At 41.1% G+C, this 24,678-nt stretch overlaps 2 protein-coding genes across 5 annotated transcripts; both read left to right on the top strand.

Moving 5' to 3' along the window:
* The first annotated feature begins 3,897 nt into the window (after window positions 1-3,897).
* On the top strand, window positions 3,898-10,615 carry LOC111853850 (ras-related C3 botulinum toxin substrate 1-like). Its single transcript, XM_023831217.2, has 7 exons — window positions 3,898-4,233; window positions 6,369-6,440; window positions 6,534-6,651; window positions 7,520-7,582; window positions 8,021-8,180; window positions 8,861-9,017; window positions 9,938-10,615. The coding sequence occupies exons 1-6, from the start codon at window positions 4,199-4,201 to the stop codon at window positions 8,989-8,991; spliced, it is 579 nt and encodes a 192-aa protein (XP_023686985.1). The 5' UTR covers window positions 3,898-4,198; the 3' UTR covers window positions 8,992-9,017; window positions 9,938-10,615.
* A 2,248-nt stretch (window positions 10,616-12,863) lies between these two features.
* Window positions 12,864-21,192, top strand: LOC111853849 (ras-related C3 botulinum toxin substrate 1-like). Of its 4 annotated transcripts, XM_072712322.1 has the most exons (7): window positions 12,864-12,928; window positions 13,197-13,255; window positions 17,711-17,782; window positions 17,876-17,993; window positions 18,754-18,816; window positions 19,392-19,551; window positions 20,733-21,192. In XM_072712322.1, the coding sequence occupies exons 2-7, from the start codon at window positions 13,197-13,199 to the stop codon at window positions 20,861-20,863; spliced, it is 603 nt and encodes a 200-aa protein (XP_072568423.1). In that variant the 5' UTR covers window positions 12,864-12,928; the 3' UTR covers window positions 20,864-21,192. The 4 variants fall into 4 exon arrangements, with proteins under 4 accessions (XP_072568423.1, XP_072568424.1, XP_023686983.2 ...); XM_072712323.1 differs by lacking the exons at window positions 12,864-12,928; window positions 13,197-13,255 and adding an exon at window positions 14,247-14,304; XM_023831215.2 differs by lacking the exons at window positions 12,864-12,928; window positions 13,197-13,255 and adding an exon at window positions 14,305-14,430.
* Window positions 21,193-24,678: the final 3,486 nt, after the last annotated feature.

Genomic DNA, 24,678 nt, shown 5'->3' with positions numbered 1-24,678 from the left:
TTGTTTACCACATTAAAACCCCTTTTCCAAGCAAATCCCACAAAACGTAATCCTCTTCTTTACTGGAATAAGGACATAAATGGGGGGAAGGGGGATTGCCACATGGAGATGCAGTTGCCATGGCAACACTGATTAATTAACAGTTGCATTGAAACAGAAATTGAAGGAGAGAGGGGGGAAATAAACCAGAGCTATGAGCTGCAGTGGTAGATCTCAGCTTTACTTGTTCTAAAGTTGCTGGATAAGGCTGAGATTTAAAGTGTCAGCAATTTTCTCTTTGCAAAGAGCACACTTAACAACGCACTAAGTGTCAAAAGTAGGTTAGCAAGTAGGTTCGCTGTATTTTGAAACCTCTGTAAAAATGTGCCGGTATTAATCCTGAACCATACACATGATCCACAAGTAGCAAAGAAGTATGATTAAATAATCCTCATCAACAACTTCAGCTGATGAAGTCCATCATAATTTACTATTTGTACATTTTAGGTCAACTGCTAAGTACATGTAGTGTTTAACTAGAAGGATACACTTAAAAACTTAAATGACAAGCTTGATTATTTGCATGGGAATAAAGCATTTGATCCTATATTTAGTAATGTATTTAGAGTCTATAATATAGTACTCAATGCCAAAGCAAAGACTTAACTTTCAAAGATAACCTCACCACAAAAGATCTCCAAAAGTATCTACTGAACTGTAGTCTTAACTCCAGCTGTTTCCATATTTAAGTTTATTTAGCCATCCTTACACATGGATCCACTGAGGATTGAGTGGCTTGCATAACAAAATCAGAACATGTTGCCCTCTAGTGTGCAAATTTAGAAGCACACAAAAAGGAGATAGATAATAGATCATTTTATAAAAGGAAAAAGGTATATACATTGGTATTATTACACACACACACACACACACACATATATATATATTGCAATATGAAAGTATATAAACATTTAGTGATTATAGTGTTCCTATATTTACTGGGGTTTGCGCAAGTTGTTTTAGTGAGTTCTAAAGCAGTTTTATATAGCTTCAACAGAACTCAGGTAAAGCTGTTACGATTACTCGATTAAACTCAATTACTCGAATATTAAAAAGCATCGATAGAAAATTTCCTTTGAGATTACTCCGCAATAATGCAGAAGAAAGACTGCACATAGTGGAAAAGGGTTCTAATAGAGAGCGAAAGCAACATTTGTGCGAAGGCACTTCAGATTAAAAGTGAATGAAAATGCAATCATCTGTCAGTACAAACACTCTTCATTTAACGATGGTGTACTGTTCCTATGACTAGGTCTTTAAGCGAATTGGTCGATAAGCGAGGAGTCGCCATCCTTTACCAATAGTTCAACTATGCTGTAAGTCATTAAACAGGTAGGTTGTTAAGTGAGGAGTATCTGCATTGCAATGCAGAACTTAAATATCACCCCAGCACCACTGCAATGCAAATACATCTTAAAAGAAGACATTCAACTTTGAAGGACTGACCCAGTAACATGACGTTACATACAGCGGAAGAGAAATGTCTTTTCCTGACCAGTTCTTGTTTGCTTTTCTCCTCACTTATTTTTAATTTCTCACAAACTCGCCACAAAATCTATGAATGAGACCAACAGCAAACAGGAGAATGATTATGATCGACTGCGAGAGCTCATGCAAAAATAGCGGCGGTAAACTTTTTTTGTAACACAGTTGAAAAGGAACCATCACTAAAAGTGTAGCGCTTGCGAAGTTTGATTTATTATGACTGAGGAAAAATGTTTTAGCGCAACTTATTGATGGCTTGAACCCAGCAAATTATTGTAGTCCTTACCATGTGACAAATGACTGAAATGGCACGTCGATATTAACATCACACATCAAGCAAGCTTATTGGGGGTAGTACAGTGGTGCAGTGGATAGCGCGCTGCACACCGATACTTTGTGTCTGGAATTTCTATGGTCACCCTGTGTGTGGGTGCTTTTCCAGGCAGATTCTCCGATTTCCTTTCACTGTATAAAAACTTAAGTGAATTGGAGAGCCTAAATTAACAATATGTGTGACAGTGTGAACCAATTGCAAAATATATTATATTGTATATTATGATTAAACTACTCGACAAATCAGACTGATGAGTCATATTAATCGGTAGATTACTCAATTATTGATATAATCGGTAGTGACAGCCCTAAACTCAGGCTGTTATTACAGAAGAAATTCTGCCGAGAACTCCATGCCATGAAGATGCTAGCTGCTGTAGGTCAGTGCTTACATATAGCATTCATGTCAGTACAATATAATTAACATTTGAACACTATAAAAGTATTTTAATGTAACAATCAGAAATAAGTTGTCTGCAATGTTTCCAATCACTGTTATTTTAGTATGATTACAGCCCCATTACATGAAATGCTCTTTCTGCAGTACTGTCTATAAACAATGAGTATGTTTACTATGGCTAAAAGAATATCTGTGTAAAACTGAGAAAAGTCAAGCCAAGTCACGTTCATTTATAGAACACTTTTAAAATGGGAGTCGACCAAAAACTGCTGTACAAACTAAATACCATGCAAATAACACAATAAGGTGGAACTACACCGAATAATTTAAATGACAAATGAAATAAATGAATAAAGAATCAAGGACAATTTTTATAAATGTTTAATCTTTTAAAAATAAGACAAGAAAAAGAAAAAATGGATATGAAGCTTTTTATTTAAAATTAATTTAATGATAATTATCACAAATATTACCATGGGGAACTTCATTATACAATACTAATGTGATACAAATAAAGCAGAATCTCAGAACATTATTTTTACTGTTATTATTAAACAGGGAAAACACGACAGTTAAACTATAAGAGGCCAACTACTGAACAGTACAGGAAAAAACAGACATATTAAAGGAAGCTACCTGTCGGGAAAGGGAGGTGCCGGTGTTCTGTCGAAAAATACTACCTATCGAGACGTGCTATCGAGCCTTTCTGCGCATGTGCAGTTCTACCGTTTTGGGATTAGGGTTAGGTTTTAGGGGTTAGGGTTAAGGTAGGGGTTTTAGGGTTAGGGCTATCGATTAGCACTACGGTAGCATTTTTCGACAAGGCAGCATATATCGACAGAAAACAGGTGTTATGCCGAAAAAGGCATCCCTGCCGTAGAATGCATGCCTGTCTCTAAATGACCGATTGGTCGCTGATCTGAAACGAGTTGAGCTACTTTGTCGAGTAAGGCTAGCGTAGTGCTAATAAATAGCCCAAAAAACCCCGTAAAACCCTAACCCCCAAAAAACCTCTAAAACCCTAACCCCCAAAACACCCCTAAAATCCTAACCCTAACCCCTAAAAAAAAAACCCTGACCCCCAAAAAATCCTTAAAGGCTCAACTCGTCGGAACACCGGCATGCATTCTAAGGCAGGCATGCCTTTTTCGGCATAACACCTGTATCTAGATTTTTAACGACTATCGCACGATATGATACTCAATACATCGTACATCTCTAAGGCTAAACACTACTTTTTACCATAGCACACTGCTATGGTAGCCTGCGCTGCGAAACAGAGTCATTTCCCAAAAGCACCGTAGCGCAATTACCATGGGGTAGCACTTCCTTTCAGAAATGCGCGTGCTGGGGACTGCCATTTTATGCGTCTACCTGCAGCACGTGAGCGCGAGAGCGTCCTCCTCGGAAGTAGGAGTACCTTTAAGGAGGAATTTTGCCCCGAAAATTGTTACAGATCGATGCATTTAATCGCCGCATCTTTCAACCCTCATCTACTCTAGATTATATTCTATTCGGTTATTTAAATATGCTATATTCGTGAATGTTACATTGTCAGTGGCACTGCATGATTGTCCCCCAGTACCCCAGCTGTTTGGCAAAAGTAACCGGAAATGATCCATGAAGAACTGGAGCCGCCACTTCCGGTGTCCGGGAGGGCGGAGCTTCTTAAGCTTGGAATTGGGTGGTGGCTGCTCGATTCAAGTTTTGGAGTTTCAGTCCGATATTCTGCTGCAGCTAATGTGGGATGCGTAGGCCGGGGGAGGTTTAAGCATTATTTTCCTGTAGATATTTTCTGCATTTGGTTACTTTTACTTGTGACTTTAGCGTGGCTAACATCTGGTTACAAGGACTGATCTAGTTACTTGAAAGGCAGGTTTAATATCAGCTGGCTAGCTTGGTACTTGTCAAACTAGGTGAATCTTCCATAGGTTCGGGCTGATGCAGGCCATAAAATGTGTGGTTGTGGGAGACGGGTAAGTTAATTTTTTGTTTGTCCCATCAGCCGCTGTCCCGTGGTCCCTGTTTTTCGTCCGTTTTCATTGATAAATCTGGAAGTCAGAGTTCAGGTCGCAACTTCGCTGCACTTTCCCGGTCCCCTCCATTCACGGGTGAATAGCTTATACTTCATTACAAGGGCTATATTGTCATTCGCTTCTCGTCGTTGCTTCTATCGGGGAATGACGTGTATAATTATCCTGTCTAGGTCGTTTAATTATTATTGACATACTATTATTATAATTATTATTTCGCTACACTTTCGCTGTCACCTCTTGTCACGGTGGATAACTATTACTCCTGTTCCCGTCGTTGCTTCTTTTAGAGCTCTGGTGTTCCAACCTCTTAAACTTCTTCAGGAAACGAAATTTATAACTGTCTGCCTGTCTAGATCTATTGTTAATGTAGTTTCGCCCGCTGCTGGTTAAGTACCTGTGTAAAATGAAGATAGCTGCGATCCAGTCTACGCTGCACAGTGCTCCCTGTAATGCAATGAAATTAAAGGTGTTACCGGATGCCTACTCAATATTTCATCTGCATTCCTCTAATTGACTCGTATTAAACATCGATTAAGTATTAAAACTGATTTACAAATACCTGCGTGTAACGCATTCTATAACCAAATGCACAGCTTAGTCCAAACTGGCATCCATCACCTCCACAAACATTTTCACATAAAATGCACATTAGTGAAAGCATTCATATGGGTCTTAACATCTGCATCCATGTCCTTTACCTTTAGCTGTAATTACAAAGTATTGTTTTTGCTTCTAAACGGACGGTACCCTCATAGCCTTCGGTTGACATGTCTGATACTTTGTATGTTTATCAAAGAAATTAAAGTAAAGCTTGTTTGGGCAGTTATACTCATTTGTATAACGTTTTATAACGTAAAGAGATTCTCAGTTTTCCAAAATAGGTGCTTCAAAGCTGCATAATGCCTGCCGGGGTTGTATATGTTCATAAATTGAAGGAGGCTGCCAGGAATCCCTATAAACAACGATGATAGCTTTGTTACTCCCACATAAGCTTATGGCCATCCAAAAGCCCAGCTCGGGTACATATTGCCATTTACCTGTCCTTCCTTATTCCGCAGAGGTATGAACTTGTGAGAAATACACGCATTTCCTTATTACGCAACAGGCAGGGTTGTACATTCCCTCTGCTCCGGGAAGTGTAGCTATTGGCATTTGTATGGGCTCCTCTGCCCTCTGTTGATTTGCTAACGTGCTGATGATCTTATAGATTGAGGACTTTATCTTTCTGTAAATACCTGAAAACGTGCTGTTTTGGAAATACTCTAGCGTTATACATTCAGTGTGCTTCTTTCCCTGCGTTTATTGAATACTGTCTTCACATGCTATGTTATAATGACAGTATTAAAAACTGATTTATTGATTTTACTTGGATAAGACCTCCCTACATATACTTAACCTCTCTGATCTTTCTGGATTGTGAGCAAGTGCACCTAAATCTGCTTGCATTTTAGCTTCTTGCACTTTAACATAATTGGATTTTTTAACTTGCACAGTCTACAAAAGTGCAGTTCAGGATGCATTTCATTAGGTGTTGTACTTTGTATAACTATGTATGTGACAATTAAAGAATCTTGAATCTTGAAATATTCACATATCTGTATGCAAATTATCTAGTACCTCTAAGGCAGCTGAATTTTTGTCTCTCTTGAATATCCTGATCACTGTCAGTTTGGACACCTATAAGATCTTAGTGTTGGAATCTTAAAATAATAGATGAATGAGAAACTGTTTAATAACTATTTAATTGGTATGTTCATTAGCCTCATATTACGTTTTTTTCCTTTGAATGTAAATTTTACTTCATATATACAACTGTTTCATGATGTACAATCTAGATGTTCCACTGGATTTAATACTTGCCCACAGAAATGTTGACACAAAAACATTTACTGGAACTGTAGCAGAAATAGCAACACAGCTGATACACTGATACCTGAACGCTGATAACTTTGTGTTATGAATGTAGCAGACTTTGCTTTCATTTTTCTCGTAAATATTGAGAGCCTTTGGTCTTTCTCATAAACACTCGGTAAAACAAAGCCTGTTATTTTATAACAAAATTCTATGCTTTCCAGGGCTGTGGGCAAAACATGCTTGCTGATCAGCTACACCACCAATGCCTTCCCAGGAGAATACATACCCACAGTGTAAGTGTCTGTCTGAGTGCCCATTGGCTGATGCTGCACCTTAATACATGTGTAACAGTTTAAGTGCACTGATACATTTCTCTCTCCTCTTAGGTTCGACAACTACTCTGCCAATGTGATGGTGGATGGGAAGCCAGTGAACCTGGGACTTTGGGACACTGCAGGGCAAGAAGACTATGACAGATTGCGTCCCCTGTCTTACCCTCAGACAGTAAGTTGGTAAATAAGTATATGGTCTGCTCAAGCCTGATAAAGCCATGTTCCTTATTAAAGCACACAGTAGTAGTGTCTATAACGTTTGCTGAGAGGGTGACTCAGTGAGTGCATGTGTCGGTGATGATAATTAGTGTTTATTTACTAATGTTTATAGATCATTCTCTAAACTTTGACTGTGTGTGTGTTGCATGCACTACATCTGTGCCAGCAGAGTCTGTTGTGCTCTATGTGGAAGGTTGAAAAGTGAATTGGGTTGTGATGTTCCAGTCCCCCAGCACAAACCCCACTCTGTTTCACCAACCAATGAGCATTGACTGCTTTTTGTAATGGAGCTCTGTGATTTGAGATTAAGCTCATTCTGTCACTTCGCCAGCCTACGGACGTTCAGTACCAGCAGTTAGTCAGTATTCTTTATTTGCCACAGTCCCTTCCTATAGAACACCCAAAGCAGTACTCTGTCGAGTGCTTTATTTTTTTGTAATTTCTAGTTTTGACCAATATTTTACCTGAAATACAATCCCACCCACTTCTGTAAATGTAAATCTGGATTTTTTTCAGGATTTATACATGTGCTTATCTGCAGTATGTAAAAGGAGATAACCGTTTGACATTGGTTGAGGTGCCATCTGTGAGGTGGTTAGAGTAGCAGTATTTCACATACAGTAAGATGCTCTCATGTACGTTTTGATAGGCTGCTGTTAGTGGTTTAGGATTCCTGTTATTCCCTGGAAATCAATCACATTCATTCTCAGTGGGTTAGACATGTCAATGATGTTGAGTCATAAGACATTCATAAGATAAAACCAAGCAAAGAGAGGTACATTGCTCAGGATGGTTTTCATAAACTGAATGTTTCTTGCCAGGATGTCTTTCTGGTCTGCTTCTCCCTTGTGAGTCCTGCCTCATTTGAGAATGTCCGTGCAAAGGTAAGCGTCTCTTCCCAAAGAGTTATTACTGCCTGTAAAGTGTGGTGTATTCAGGACAATAACCCTTGGTGTTAGTTTTGTACCTCTGCTCATGAATAAAGTGAATTTACATGCATTTTCTCCAACCAAATGCCCTTGTTGATTAGTTCTTTTTGCAATGTCTGCAAATTTCATACTCAAAAATAACAAATATGAAGTTGAAACATTGATACTAAGAGAGGCATTTATGCTCACCAGAACACAAATGGTATATGGAACATGCTACATAACAAAATGAAGAAATGTGTGCTGTTTACCAGTGTTAAAGACCCATAAGTTAGGCATTCAAACCATCCGAGGAGATGTGCAACATGAGCTCTACAGCTGATTGTGTGTTTAAATGTGTGTATATACTAGTGACACGATAACTAAGGCTTGATGGCCCTGTTCTCTCTGCAGTGGTATCCAGAGGTCAGAAACCATTGCCCCAACACTCCCATCATCCTTGTAGGCACCAAGCTTGACCTGAGGGATGAGAAGGCTACCATTGAGAAGCTGAGAGAGAAGAAACTCACCCCTATCACCTACCCTCAGGGTTTGGCCATGGCTAAAGAAATCGGTTTGTGACTTTAATCTCCTAAATCCAGATCCTTAAATCTGTGGGAAATTATTTCATGCTCTATTAGGTCACCTACTTGTTTATCTTGGAGCATATTTCTGACTTCAGATAAAAGGCGTGTCCATGCTTAGGATAACCATGATGATCCAACAGTAGGTTTTTATTCAAGTGCAGACAAAATTCCTAGGCAGTAAAAGAAGATGTTTAAAGCTATTTATCTGGGTAGTAAGTGTGTATTTGCTCGGGGAAAAAAAACACACACAATTTAACATTAGAATATATGCAAATTAGCAGTGACATTAAAAACTAACCATTTCTTCAGTTCTCCGAAAAGTTACTGATGTCTTAGTAGGCTAGAGGAATACCACTTCAGTTCCCAAACCTCTCCTCAGGGGCATATCAGCCATATATTCATTAAATTTTACTTTGACAAAAATACATTTGTAGATTTACACCAATATAAAGATCATTTTAACATCATTTTCTTGGACTGCCTTCAGAATTTTGCATCATACTGTATGCTGTAAAATTTTGAATGTTTTCCTTGCTGCAGATGCGCCTTGAGTTTGTACAGATGGAGGTGGGCTTCTCTATCCATACTCTCCTCATACGGTAAGCCTAAGATCTTTGATGTGCTAATTTCTGTGTATGTCCCTTGTGCCCTCCCCCCCACCGGACAGGATCGGTGAAGTACCTGGAGTGCTCAGCCCTGACTCAGCGTGGTCTTAAAACGGTGTTTGATGAAGCTATCAGGGCGGTACTCTGTCCGCCGCCAGCCAAGAAGAAGAAGAGGAACTGCCTCCTGCTCTAAAGGGACACGGGAGAAACACCTCTGTGGTGAGCTCACCTTGGGCGACAGGGTGGGGGTTGGGGAAGCCTGTATGTATCTCTCGTAATTAACGGTAATTGTGATCGTCTGAATAAAATATTCCTTTTATAGTTATTTTACGGTAAGTGGGATGATTGCCCAACCCTAACCCCTGCACACTCATAAAGGGAAAAAAACACACTGTATTGTGCAAGCTTTTCAGAAAACTGTAAGGTATAATGTTTCTCATAGTATGTAAAGCCCATATTGCTTCCAGTCTTCAGAGGTATTTAGTAAAGGTATTGCCAAAGTATAACTACACCTAAAAGATCGTGACTGGGGAACACTAATATATATGTGGCCATTTTAACACTTCATTATCCACAGAGAATCTTTTCCGTATGCTGTGAATTAAAAGCTTTGTGCATTAAGCCTGGGGTTGACCAGCTTCAGAGGTAGCTCTGGTTAAGTGGGGATTTTGGTCATATCAAAGCGCTTTATCGGAATAAATGTGATTTAAGAACTGGGTGCTGTTCGATGCACCGATCTACAGTCTGGATTGTGTTTGGTAATACTTGCAGCACTTTATAGCACTGCTTCCCAGTATTGTAACTGGGACCCCCTTTGTATGCTGGCTTTTGGAAAAACCAGTGCCTTTTTAGGCTTAATAGAGTTGATTGAATGTGGGGCATATCACTAGAAAAAAGTTTCTGCAGTTGTTTTATGTGGACAAATCGTATCTATTAATGCAAATGATTAAGCAGCAATTATTTAATTCCTATTAAGAACCCATGTATTTCTTAGGCAAAACTGACAAAAAAACATATTTTACTCAATCACACCCACTTGTAAAATGAAACCCAATAAGTTTAGATGGGTATTTTACATGACCTGTATTGTTGTAATTATGAAAATAGTTCCTTTGGATACAAATCAGCATATGTCACAGGTATCCGGAACCACCAGCAGTACCCGTGCTCAGTGGAGCAGTGTCCCCATGGTAACCTGTCTCAACGTCCAAGTCGCATCATCATTCTGCTATGAATGGTTGTGTTGCAACTGTGTTTCATCTGATGTGGAGGAATTCTCTGCATGGAAGCATTATATAGTGCTTTTTAGTTATTTCTGTGAGCAAAGGATATTGTAAAGCCAAGACATAAAATCTCTGATGACTCCAATTTTTCTGTTTTGGGATTTTTTTTTTTTGATTGTTCATCCATCAACTGTTCTACACTGATTTTTACTTGTATATCCATAACATTTGTTCTAATATTTCTTTTCAAAAAGAGAAAAATTCTGAGTTAGCTTTAAGTTTCTGTATTATCCTACCTCACTGAATATCATATATCCTGTTATGCATTTGATTTTCTTTATTACTTTGATACTTTATTAATGTGCTGGTGGAAGTAGACCTACTTGAAATGGTCTGTTCTTTTTCCCATTGATGGAAATCTGAATATTTCAGACTATCATCCTTAAACTGATCAACAGCTTTCGAATCGCACAATTAAAACACTTGATTGTAATGTTTCTGGTGAAGAGTAAATATGGCTGCTCAAATGATAAAAATGTAAGTTGCTGATTTTAAAATCAATAAATTGGAATTTGAATAAAATTTGTGATTTATGTACTGTGTATGGCAGTCACTTTTTTCAAAAATCAAGTGAGAACAAATTTCGGATGTCATGCAATTTGTTTGAATATATTCGAATGACTGACACCCCCCCAAAAAAAAAAAAAAAACGCAACACAGAACCATTCATTACAGTATTTTAACAGCCTGTATAACGTCTCATTTGTACAGAGACCTTAAGTCAGGGAGGGGAAATATTTTTATAATAGTTTTGCGTTCCCTAGCAATACGTTTGCGTCACCAATAACAACTATATTGTATCCGTTTAAAGTACGAAACATAGTGTTAATGGTCTAATAAGTATAAACCTAAACGATACGGACATATACAGTTAAGTGTGCTTTGAACACTCAAATTATGGTGGACAATGCACAAGGTACAACTTTCATATGTGTGTTTTTATACGTATTCATTGATAATTGCACTGCACCCATTCACTGCCAATGATTGTAGGCAAGACAGCTGGTATATTCCAGACTTCTTTATGTGTGAATTTTAATTAATAGTTAAATGTTTGTGTGTGCAATTCACGTTCAATAACCCAGTTGTCACTGTCACTGGCAGTGAATGGACACAGTGCAATTATGAATAAATGAAGTATAAAACACATAATATTAAAGCTACCACAGGGGGCACTGCATCAGCCGCTGGCACCAGAACCACAGGACCTGGAGCCAGGGTTTGTGCCCAGGTGGCGGGTGCAGCTCCTTTAAAGGCATTGGGGATCCGTGGGATAGCATCCTCCACAGACTTGGCCCCTTTAAATGCCAGGGTGTCCTTAACAAAGAGCAAACGGAGGTCTGGGTGTCATGTGCCCGCTTGGGCGAAGTGACGGGGTCGTCCAGGGTAAATACCACCAGATTCAAAATCAGGAGGGGCTCCTCTTGATTTACAACAGGGGAAGAAGTGGAGATTGAGAATGCCCCCAGGCTGAAAAATACACAGCCCCTGAAATACACAAGACTAATTGGCAGGAATCATAGAACAGCTGGTAAACGTAGGGATGGATGGATGGATGGATGGAAGTTATAATCCATGACTTCTTGTTTAACAGGGATACGAACATGAGGTGACACAGAGCACAAATTTCCTTAGTCATCCATCAACATGGGAAACATAAGAGAATATACAAACCAAATGAGGAAGAAGTGTATTGACCTTCATATGTCAGGGAATGGGTATTAAAAAATAGCTACTCGCCTTAAAATGCTCATTTCTACTGTTAGGGCAGTAATAAAAAAGTGGTCAACAACTGGAACTGTTAGAAACCTGCCTGGAAGAGGACCCAAGTTTATTAGGAGGATCATAAGGGAGGCAAAAAACTCCCCAAGCATGACTGTTGGTGAATTACAATAGCAAGTAAAATCTTGGGGTTACCATGTCTCCGAAAAAACTATCAGCCGCCCCCTTCATGCTAACAGATTATTTGGAAGGTATGCCAGAAAAAGCTTTTTTTTTGTCAGTTAACCACAAACGTAAGCACCTGGGGTTTGTGAAACACTACTACAACTTTGACTGGAACCAAATTCAATGGTCTGATGAAGCAAAAATGGAGCTTTTTGACAGTAAACATAAGGTGGGTTTGGTGTAAAAAGAAGGATGGATATAATGAAATGAACTTTATCTTGGTCAACCTCAAAGGCCCTGGCAGTGTGTAGCTCTGCAGATTAGGACTCAGCACACAGTTGCCAGTTCAAATCGCATGGTCTGAAAAACTATTTAACCTAGGGCTGTTTGATTATGGCAAAAATCATAATCACAATTATTTTGGTTAATAATGAGATCACAATCATCTCAATTAATCGTTGACTCTAGAAATATGCATTTATCGAACTTTTAAAAAACTTACATTTTTAACAGTGGATTTCTTTGAACTCTAATGTAATTAAACTGAGAAACAAGCAAAAAGGAGCTTGAAAGGGGTGCGGTGGATTTCTAACACAAAACAAAATGTGAGCATCATTGCAAAACAAAACACAGCACAATAATTGTTTTATCTTGATTATTTCGTTTTGATAATTGTTGAAAACCAAAATGGTAATTGTAATTAAAATGTAATTATTTGCCCAGCCCTAATTTAACTTTCTTGAAACTTTCTTTCATGAATATAACCAACTTCACTTTAAATTGCAATATATAAACAGAAACACTTTTCCTTTCTAATGAAATATATATGTATAAAATACACAGTAAACAAAAATGTGGTGTTTTACAATACGATTTCATATTTTCCAGGGCTGTTGGTAAAACATGCTTGATGATCAGCTACATCTCCGGTGCTGTCCCGGAAGAGAATAATCCCATATTGTAAGTGTCTGCCCGAACGCCCATGCATTGTAGAGCTTAAATATAGCATCCCTGGTGTGTGGTTCAGTGGGTTAGGATGGTGTGCCTATGATCGAAAACATGCTGGTTGAAAGCCCAGGGCTTGCAGAATAATTCCACCTTGGGGCCCTTTAGTAAAAGCCCTTAAACACAGTGTGCACAAGGAAAGTGCAAAATAATGGGCTGTGTTCTGTAGATGCTCCAGGAAACTATATACTATATAATCTTTAACCTATTTTTCTTGCTGCAGATGCGCCTTGAGTTTATACAAATGGGGGTGAGCTTCTCTATCCATACTCTCCTCATACGGTAAGCCTAAGATCTTTGATGTGCTAATTTCTGTGTATGTCCCTTCAGCCCTCACTGAGCGGGGTCTTACAACGGTGTTTGATGAAGCTGTCAGGGCGGTACTCTGTCCGCCGTCAGCCAAGAAGAAGAAAAGGAACTGCCTCCTGCTCTAAAGGGACACGGGAGAAACACCTCTGTGGTCTGAACTTACCTTGGGCGACAGGGTGGGGGTGGAAGCAGTCTGTAATAGGGCTGGAAAAGTCCATTTAAAAAGACATTTGAATTTGAACAGATTTATTCGAATATTAATTAGACAATGATATTTCAGGCCAAGCCCATCACACAGTAGCCTAAGCCCATTGTTTGTGAAATGTGAAACCTGTAATGTCAGCCTACTACTGTCATGTGAGGGAAATGAGGAGACATTAATAATAATATAATAACACATTTTTATTTATTTAGCTACCCGCAGGACAGAAACAGCAACAAGATTGTGGTGTGAAATTAAAATATCAAACAACTGACATTATACAGCTAACATGTGTTTACATGGACATAATAACTTACCAATCCTTTTAGTAAGGCCTTCTGATTATGAATATCTCAGCCTTCTCCATGCTTACTGTACAATGGGAGCTGTAGGCTGCATGAAGAGGAAGCCCCCGGGACCAAGAATGTGTGCCCTTAATCTACATCACAGAATCCAGCTATCTTCCACCAACTGATCCAGGGCAGGGTCACGAGAGGGCCTGCAGCACAGGGCACGGGAGAAGGGGATAGCCCGGCCAAGATCCACCCACAAAATGTTTCTGGATATCAATCTATCAGGAAGGGTTTAACAAAAAGGGGGCAGAAGTAGCAATGAATCTTAGCAAGAGATTGAAACACAGGCATTCACTCATAGTGGGATGCTTTAGCTACACTTAAAACCTCATGATTCTGAAGAGGCTGCTTCCCTGCCATTCGCATTAATCATCACCATCTGTCATCATCCAGTTCCTTCCAGTTTATCCTGCAAGTGACAGGAACTAGTAAGCCGGACATAATCATAAGAATGTGTTATTCGTCAGGTATGTACACTTGGTTCTTCCAGCTAGTTCAAAGGCAGGTTTAGTATCAGCTTGCAAGCAAACTAGGTGGCTGTACTGTATGGCTGGACTGATGCAGACCTTAAAGTGTGTGGTTGTGGGAGATGGGTAAGTTTATTGTTGCGTCTTTGATCCGTAGCTCAGATCAGTACTTCAATACAGTCCTCTCCTGTCATGGGTGGGTATATTTTGGCTACAAGTTATTCTATTCCCGTTGCTGCGCCTCTTTCGGGGAACGACGTGCATACATATTGATCTATGGAGATAATAGTTATTGTACAGATAATACTTATTATTCTTGTTGTGGCTGTTACTGTTTTTTTGGAATTACCGATCGCCTGACTGGTTACGTAGCCTACCCGTGTAACATTACAGCAGCAGTTCCAGTTGCGCAGCGTTCTTAGTAATATTTTCAGATTTACCGGTTGCCTGCTTAGTACTGTATTTCCTCAGTGTTCATCTGCTTAAGCGTTAAAACTAATCTACCAATTCCTGTCCGTAAAAACTTTCTCTGACCAAACAATTGTTTTGTCCTGTAAGTGCACTTTGTTCAATTACGTCTGTTAGGCTATTGAACATTTAAAAATCCCGCTTAGTCCAAACTGGCTTCAGTCACCTCAATGAACGATTTCCTGTAAAATGTTCAAATGTTCAAAAGCGTATCCGTGGGGTGCCTGACCATCCATATCCATGTCCATCCCCTTTAGCCACCATAAAGTCTGTCTGCTTCTGGACGACTTAAATAATTTCTTGCAGCATTTGGTTTAGTTTGCGTCCGTCATTTTATATGTTTAAGACATGAAAGAAAAGCTTGTATGATCAGTTATACGCATTTGATCTGTAATAACCTGTTAACGCGTTTAAATATCCATTAACAACTCTTGTACTATCTGTAGTTGGAAAGTTGTCTTTAGCCTTATATATTTCAGTGTTATATGATGTTAATTGATTGTCCCCTTTTCCAGTATAGGTACAGTACTTTCAAGTTCCACACAATGACAGCTGAGATTGCATATGCAAAAAAAGTTTTAGAGATGGAATTTGCCACGAATCATTATACACAAAAATATACGTTTAAGGCCATTCAAAGGCCCAGCTCAGGTTCATGGTGTCATTTACCTTCCTTATTCAGCAGAGGCACTGAACTTCCGAGAAATACACAAATTTCTTTATTATGCAACAAGCAGAGCCCTACTTTCCTTCTGCTCCGGAATGTGGAGAGCCATCCGCATGTGGTACGAGCTCCACTACTGCTTGCTTGCTGATGTCCTAATGTGCTGTCACTCTTGAGATGATTATTATCTGGTTAACAGGATTATGGACGGTTGATCTTTCTGTAAAGACCTGTTTTGAAAATACAGTGGTACCTCAGTTCTCGAACTCATTATAACTCGAATTTCTTAAAAGTCGAACCAACAAGTTCCGAAAAAAAATAAAAAAATACCTAGAACTCGATCTGAATCTCAGAAGTCAAACCGTGAACGCCGACCTAAGATAGGGGAAATGAGTCACGCGGTACGTCTCTCAGCGGAAACAAAGGGTAAGCTTAATTAAGTCTCAACCTGGCATTCGCTGTGATAGCATCCTGCATGTTTACACTAGCTGAATACATATATTTAGACAGTACAAATACATTAAGACAATGATAGACAGTAACAGTAATTATTATATAATAAAATACACTTAAAATAAAGATTTCTTATTAATTATTTTAATATTAATAATAAACCATTAATACATTTAATTATAATATTGTCGTGCCCAGCAGGGACAGAACGGAGACAAAGGCTCAGACGTCAGGGTATCGGGGAATACGGGGTTTAATTACAGGTAAGGCAGGCAAAACGCAGACAGACAATACAATGACTGGACTGGGGAAACAAACTGAAACGTGGACTAAATACAGAGGACTAATGACAGCAACCAGAAAGCTGATGACACGTTGATTCCACACGGGTTAACGAGGGGGCGTGGCACACGAAAGGAGCGGACGATTGGGGCAGGACACAGCCGCAAGTGGGTCATCGACATTTCTGCCTGCATCATGCCACGCCCATTCACCAAATCTGCCCGGATCCATGACAATTCTTAACTGCTCTGATCTTGCAGAGTTGTGACCAAGTGTCTGATTTTCTTTAAGCAAACAAAATGAGTGGATAACGTTAAACCAATACATTTAAACTCTTGGTGACGGTGCCTTTATTCAGTGGTGACCAACTGGGTAACAGCATTCCAGTTATAATAAAAATCAGCTTGAATATGGTTGTTTCTGCACATGTCTAAATATAGTTAATCAGTCAGTTAAGACTCCCTTAAGATCTCAAGTACAGTATATGAATCTTAAAATTACAGCTGCATTCATCGAATGATTTAATTTACAAGAATTCGACTCTTTTTTGTTTTTTTGTCAAATTCTTCAGTATTATCGCTACCGACTTCTTGAAAATGCTAACATACTTCGGTACTTTATGCATGGGCAGCTTGCAGGATCGTACCCGCCATCTATTTTGTTTACTTAATCGTGTTATGGTATTTGCCAGAAGAGTTGTACAGGCACCAATGAACTACACATGATTTTTCCAATGCTCCATTAACCAGGTAACGATTGAAGGATTTTTGTCACATGCAACGTATCCAGACTATAACCTGCAGTGAAACAAAAGGTGGTCAAATCTGTCATAATCAAATAGCAATATCAATAAAAGAACAAAAATTAAGTGTTTTATCATGTATTTACCAGCTATTGACTAGGTGTTGGATTGCAGAATGCATTGAATATTTTTTGCAGTGCCACTAAACTCAGGCGAATGAACACTGCTGTTTAATAACAAAAGTTTTATTTGTGTGCTAGCCTTCTAATGTAAGAAAAACATGTATAATTGGTTAGAAGATAAAGGTTCAACTGGATTTAATAATTTTCCACAGGAACCTTAATGCAAAACAGGAGGTGGTGCTGTGGCTTAGCTGGTGATAGAACTTGTCTAGTAAACAGGAGGTCCTAGTTTTGAATTCCACCAGTAACTTGCATCATCTTCAAAAACCCTGGTGTTTTTTTTGCTTGGTGGGCAGTGTATGGGTCTGCAGTTTAGGACAGATGCCTGGTTTTGGAAGGTCACCAGGTCAAGTCTTGATATCAGCTGAAGGATTTAACCCCAATTGCTTCAGGGACTAGCTGACCATGTTATTTCAAAAGAATGTTGCTATCAATAAAATCATTTGATAAATGGATGTAAAAACCTTATCAAGTGTAATTCGAGAAGAAACAAACCATGCTGATAGTTTTGTTTCATGTGTGTAATAGACTTTGCTTTATAATGGCTTATAAAAACAAAAGCATTATTCCTTTCTCACAAAAAAACTGGTGCTTTGTATTAAAATTGTCTTCTAGGACTGTGGGTAAAACATGCTTGATGATGAGCTATGCCTACAATGCCTTCCCAGGAGAATACATACCCACAGTGTAAGTGTCTGCCTGAGTGCCCATTGGCTGATACTGCACCTTAATACATGTGTAACAGTTTAAGTGCACTGATACATTTCTCTCTCCTCTTAGGTTCGACAACTACTGCGCCAATGTGATGGTGGATGGGAAGCCAGTGAATCTGGGACTTTGGGACACTGCAGGGCAAGAAGACTATGACAGATTGCGTCCCCTTGCTTACCCTCAGACAGTAAGTTGGTAAATAAGTATAAGGTCTGCCCAAGCCTGATAAAGCCATATTCCCTATTAAAGCACACAGTAGTAGTGTCTATAACCTTTGTGTGTCACAAGCACTGCATCTGTGCCAGTGAGGTCCATTGTGCGCCTCATGTGAAAAGTTGAAAAGTAACAGTGGTGTTGAGTCCACTGGCACAAACTCCACTCTGGTGTGAATTGAGATTAAACCCATGCTATTAATTTGCCAGAGTAAGGGTGTTTTTCAGCAGCAGTTATTCAGTGTATTTCATTTGTTTCTGTCCCTTTACCTTTTTTCTGCTTTTGTGCTGTTTATGCTATTTTGTCTGCTTTCCATATGTTTCTTTGATACTAATTTTGCCTGGTTGTTTTAATTTATTTTTTTTCTCACCATTTTTACAAGTGTTTATTATCTGCATTGAATGGAAGGAGATAATCGTTTGACATTAGTCAAGGTGTCATCTGTGAGATGGTCAGTGTGGAAGTACGTCACACAGGATGCTCTCATGTACATCCTCACAAGCTGGACGATCGACTATATGTCAGCCCTATATGTACTCCAGCTGCCATGTGGAGGAACTGTTTAGGATTACTGTAATTCCTGTAATATTCATGTAATACCTGGTGATCAATCATATTAATTCTCAGTGGGTTAGACATGTCAGTGATGTTCAGTCAGCATTCATAAGATAAAACCAAGCAAAGGGAGGTACATTGCTCAGGATGCTTTTCATAAACTGATTGTTTCTTGCCAGGATGTCTTTCTGGTCTGCTTCTCCCTTGTGAGTCCTGACACATTTGAGAATGTCCGTGCAAAGGTAAGCGTATCTCTATATTGCTGTCCATTCAATACCACCTTAATGTGTTACGTACTTCTGAATATGAACAAAGTAGATTTACATACATTTTCTCCAGTAAAAATCCCTTTTATTGTCAGTGGGATGCGTTTGCATTTTCGAATGCAAATTTCACATTCGCAAAAATAATAATAATTTGCACAAAAAAATAATAATAATTTGATCCGAATTGCTTCAGGGACCTGCTTTACCCTGTTTCTCAATCGCACAATTGCTTTGGATAAAAGTCTGCTAAATAAATAACTTAAATCACTTACAGCTGGAAATCAACCAGAACTGAACATCCCCAAACACCATGCTATGCTGTTAACTGCATTAGTGTAACAAACGTTGCTTTAAATTGAAAAGTGACAGGATATATATACTTAGCTGACCGTTAATGAGACACAAACCTTGCCTCATGGAGAGTGTCTGCTCCAGGTGAGGCATTCGGTGCAGGGATAATTATACAATCATAGCCGGCATGGCGAACTGTAAAGTTGATTGTGTATCCCAGACACAATGACCAAAGCATGTTGGTCTTGTTCTCTCTGCAGTGGTATCCAGAGGTCAGAAACCATTTCCCCAACGCTCCCATTATCCTTGTAGGCACCAAGCTTGACCTACAGGATGACAAGGCCACCACTGCGGAGCTGAAAAAGGAAGGTCTCACCCCTATCACCTCCTCTCAGGGTTTGGCCATGACTAAAGCGATCGGTTAGTGTCTTCATAATTAAATTCCAGATCCTTAAATGTCTGGGGATTTATTTCATCCCCTGTGGTTTATCCTATAGGGCAGCTCTGAATGCAGATTGAAGGCTTGACCATGTTATAATGATCAAGCAATAGGACAGTATATTCTATAAGACCTACCTGTTAAAATGGAACGATAATTGCTACCAGTGTGTTTTTTTTTTCCTTTTTCACGTCCATCCTCCACTGCAGTGGTTAGTTTTGCTGAGCTTCCAGTTAAAATTGGCAAGGGCTGCTTGTTAATACTGCCATTATTTCCAACAATAGCAAATGCAGACCACACAGTGCTCACAACAAAAGTGCAAAATACTGAGATGTGTTCTGTAGATGCTCCAGGAAACTATTGCTTCGTTCCATTTACCCGAAGTCAGAAGTCGGACTCGGGAATGACAACACACCCGAGTTATCCACATTCCAGTACAACAACTTGGAATGCCAATAAGCAATTCCATGGACCTGTTCCAAAAAGCAGGATTTCATGCTTAGCTTGATAACTTGTTAGATTTAAGCAGCCCCAGTTGAAATGGCTGTTATCTTTGTTTACTTACATTTAGCTCAGATTACCATAAATCTGGTAGTTTTCTGGCCAGTTTGATTTTTAGCGATATCAGTTGATAACAATACATTATGTGGTATTTTGTGCATAACAACACCGTAGCAACATGCCCACAGATAGCGGTTGGACAGTACTGTGTGTATGATCTATTTAATGAGCTACAAATAAGACATAAGTGATAATAAACAGCATAAAACTTCAGACTTGATAAAGGGCGCAGCCGTCTTGAATTCTGAGGTTGGGGTTGTGTCAGGGCTGCTAACTGAGATTTTCAATTCAAGACAAGTCTGCACACACATGCACACACATTTACATATATGCAACAGTTTTATTTCCTTGTAAATAGTCTGTAGGGTTTGCAAACTAGCCCAGCTCTTTAGATGTAGCTAATTTTAGATTTATAATGGAATTATATAGATTTGCTGTATAGAATCTTTAACGTCTTTTGTTTGCGGCAGATGCACTTTGAGCCTTGAGTTTATATGGATGGAGGTGGGGTTTCTATATCCAAAATCTCCCTGTATAGTAGGCCTAAAATCTTTGATGTGCTAATTGCTTTGCTTGTCCCACCCCGTTACCTGCTGGACAGGAGCGGTGAAGTACCTGGAGTGCTCAGCCCGGACTCAGTGTGGCCTTAAAACAGTGTTTGACGAGGTCGTCAGGGCGACACGCCACCCGCAGCCAGCCAAGAAGAAGAACAGGAACTGCCTGCTGCTTTAAAGCAAGGGTGTCAAACTCATTTTAGTGAACAGGCCACACCGGAACCTGTGCAAACTCGTGTGGGCCACATAAAAATAATGTTTGGTAGTTGACAGTCTAGGCCTAATAATGTAATTTAGGTGCTTATGTGTGAGCAAGAGTTCACATCAATAAAATACGTTAAATGTGTTTTTATTAATTATCAAGAAATCGTTTGCATTTAGCTTGATTGTACAGCTGATATGTTTTATTAAATTATTAATGTACATTAAGATATGTTTATCGATTATTATTTGGTTGACTTTATACCACAATGTGAGGTACAGATGTACATATCCGTGATTCCAGATTCGGGCAGAACAGAATAAAAAAAAGATCTGCTTTTGCAAAATGGAGTGTAATTTATTATACAATTCACCAAAAACAGATAATTGAATATTAAATGCTATGTATGAAACCTACCAAAATATATATATGCATCAAAATAATTCTTGAAATAATAATCATTAAAGTAACAAATTGTTACGATGCGTGCAGACAGGCAAGCGGGGAAGCAGGTGAGCAGGACACAGGACAAGTCAAAAGGAACAGGAAACAGGTGATGACAATCAGGGATTAACACGAGGTAACAAGGTGGCCATGGTACACACGAGGATCGGACGGAGCTGGGCGTGACAGAACCCCCCCCCCCAAAGGCGCGCACACCGGGCCCGTGGGGAGGCGACGGACGAGACGAGGGAACAAGACATGAAAGACAAAAATGCAAGACATCAGCGGGGCACCGGAAACAGAACAGACACGCAGAACAAACACAAGGGCAGAAGCCAGGACAAGACCCGACACAGAACGGGAAATGCAGACAAACAGATTAGGAAAGGAGACACAGGAGATGGCGAGAAATGCGAGAAAGGAGGAGGAGCAGAAACAGGAGGGATGAAGGGACGAGGAGCAGACAAGGGAGACCAGACAGGAACGGACGGGGGACGAAGGGGAGCCCGAGGGAGCCCAGACGGGCGGTGGCTGGAGGGGCCGCAGGCGAGAGGGAGGCAGGAGCAGCAGGGGACCACGCAGGGGCCAAGGAGACAGGCCGAGGGAGTGACGGAGGGGAAGGCGCCGTCCGACGCCCAGCCGAAGCCTGGGGGCCCGGAGGTGGCCGACATGGAGCCAGAGGCACCGAGGCACCGGGGGGGGACCCGGAGGCAACCGCCAACCCAGAGCCGGAGAAACCGCAGGCGACCCCGGAGCCCCAGCCAAGGCGCGTGAGGGCGAGCCAGGGGGCAGGGTGGGCGGGACCCCGGCCCTGCGCTTGTGTCCCCTCCCCTTTCGGGACACAGAGAGGCGGGGCCTCGGTGGGTGTCGGCCTCGCTGGGGTAAGGGCCAAGGAGTCACTGGAGCCGCAGCGGGTGGAGGCTTGGGCAGAGCCGCGGGCGTGGCAGCAGGATGGGCGAGCCGGGCTGGACAGGCAGGACGGGCTAGCCGGGCTGGACAGGCGGGTGAGGCCGGGCAGCGGACAGTGTGGCGGACAGTGTGGCGGGCAGTGCGGCGGCAACAGCAGGCGGTGCGGCGGGCAGTGAGGCGGCAACAGCAGGTGGGGCCGCGGCCAGTGCAGCGGCAACAGCAGGCGGGAGGTCTGTCCTGTCAGCCGGCGCGTCCAGGTCCGGCACTTCCCAGTGAGGTGTGGTCCCTTTAAGGGATCGCGGGACTCGCGGAATTGCGTCCAACACCGCCCTGAACCCCTCATACTCCAGGCAGCCACCCTGAAATATGGAGGCAGATGTTGACAGGGGCTGTGCGGCTGTGGTGTCTTCCGGAGGCTGCTGAATCAGGAGGTAACACGCCCCCAAGAAGATGGTCGGGGCGGCTTCTTCTCCTTTCTCCCTGCGCCTCTTCTTCTTTCGCCAACCGGGACCGGCAGGTGGAGGTGGGGTTGCCTCCGTGCAGGCGAGTGGCTGGAGCCGTTTCTCCTTTACCTGGCAGACGAGTTGCTGCAGGAGGGAGCGCACTTCCGCTATTGCGTGCGCTTCCGTGAGTGGGGTGACTCCCTGTAGTAGGGTCCAGCTCTTCTCCGCCAGGGCGAGTAAGCCAGGATCCTCTTGGATCTCCGGCACCTCTCGTCAGTAACCCACCTCGTGCAGTAGGACGAGCCATAGGTCCTCGTCCTGCCGCGGTGAGTCTTTGGGGAGATCGGTCATTCTGTTACGATGCGTGCAGACAGGCGAGCGGGGAAGCAGGTGAGCAGAGCCGGTGATACGGGCAAACGGGGTTTATTCAGGGGATAGGAGACACTCAAGACAAAATGAGCACTAAACATCACGAAACGTCAATGACTGATCTGGGAGATAGTGGGAGACGCGGACTAATATACACAGGACAAGTCAAAAGGAACAGGAAACAGGTGATGACAATCAGGGATTAACACGAGGTAACGAGGTGGGCGTGGTACACACGAGGATCGGACGGAGCTGGGCGTGACACGAATAAGGGAATTTCCCAAATGAGTAAACAAATTTAAAGAAATACTTTGAATGTATAACTGAGCTAAGCTAGCCCAGGCTGCCTTATTTCCCTAATCATTAACAAGAAAATCAACAGTAGCTAGCTTAGCTTAGTTATACATTCAGAGTGTTTCTTTATAAATGTCAAGGTGGAATATGAAGCCTGTTCTTCCTCCCTTTACACTTCCCACATTCTCTCTTTTGAAATACAACTGCTGAGGTGTTTCTCCAAGGTGTTTTTTTTTGCCAGAGATTATTTTAACCTTAACAAGTGCTGTGGCACCAAAAACCTTATTACAGCTGTTCGGGTCTTCAAGAAGGTCATCTACAGAGGCCGATCTTGTGCATGCTTGTATAAATAAAACACTAGTACAAAACACCAATATTTTCACTGATGTGCCTATTTTCCTGATTGTAATTCTGGGCAGGGTCACTGGCAGGAGTCAACAAATAGAAGAAAATACAGAAGTGTTCTGACAAAGCTAGATCCCTAATATCAATGGTGGAAATCCTGAGACCCTTGCTGATAACCAAGTCCAGCATATGACCTTGAAATTGAGTAGGACCACTTGCATGCTGTGATAAATGACACATGTGAAAGAGGCACAGAATTATCTGTGCGGATGTTAAAATAACCAGCTATAAGGAAACTTTCAAAATCCATGGAGATGAAACACAGGAGATCAGAAATTTTATGTGGGAGGTCTGTAGGCAATTACTAATGAAATGTGTGGTGTGCCCATCATTATGGCACAGAGATATTCGAAGGAGGCAAATCTACCTATTGATGTTTGCTTAAATTGGTATGTGTCCTACAACGAGACCGCACCCCCCACCTTTACTCCCACTCAAGTAATAGTTACCTGGAGTGTTTGGCCCTGACTCAGTCTGGTCTTTAGACAGGGTTTGATGGCACTATCGGGGTGGTACTCTGTCCACTGCCAAGGAGAAAAGGAAGTCTGTTGCTCTAAAGGGACACAGGAGAAATAAATCTCTGTGGTCTGAGCTCACCTTGGCTGACTTGGTGGGGGTTGGGGAGGCCTGCATGCGTATCTCGCAATTAACGGTAATTGTGATCGTCTGAATAAAATATTCCATTTATGGTTAAGTGAAAGTGAGATGACTCACTAACTGACTGCATATTTCCTTAAAAACTTTCCCAAAACTGTTTCCCCATTGTTTAGTTTTCGAAGGTATTTACTGAAGGCATTGCTAACTGTGCCTAAAAGATTGTCACTGGGGAGCACTGATATATCGGATCATTTTAAACACTTTACTATCCAGAGAAAATCTTTTCCATGTGTGTTAAATATGATGTGAATTAAACGCTTTGCGAGTTAA

This window comes from Paramormyrops kingsleyae, chromosome 5 (genome assembly GCF_048594095.1).
Source record: "Paramormyrops kingsleyae isolate MSU_618 chromosome 5, PKINGS_0.4, whole genome shotgun sequence".
NCBI classification, from domain to species: domain Eukaryota; kingdom Metazoa; phylum Chordata; class Actinopteri; order Osteoglossiformes; family Mormyridae; genus Paramormyrops; species Paramormyrops kingsleyae.
Note: the sequence above shows the minus strand (reverse complement) of the source record. Positions and strands in the feature narration are given on the sequence as shown.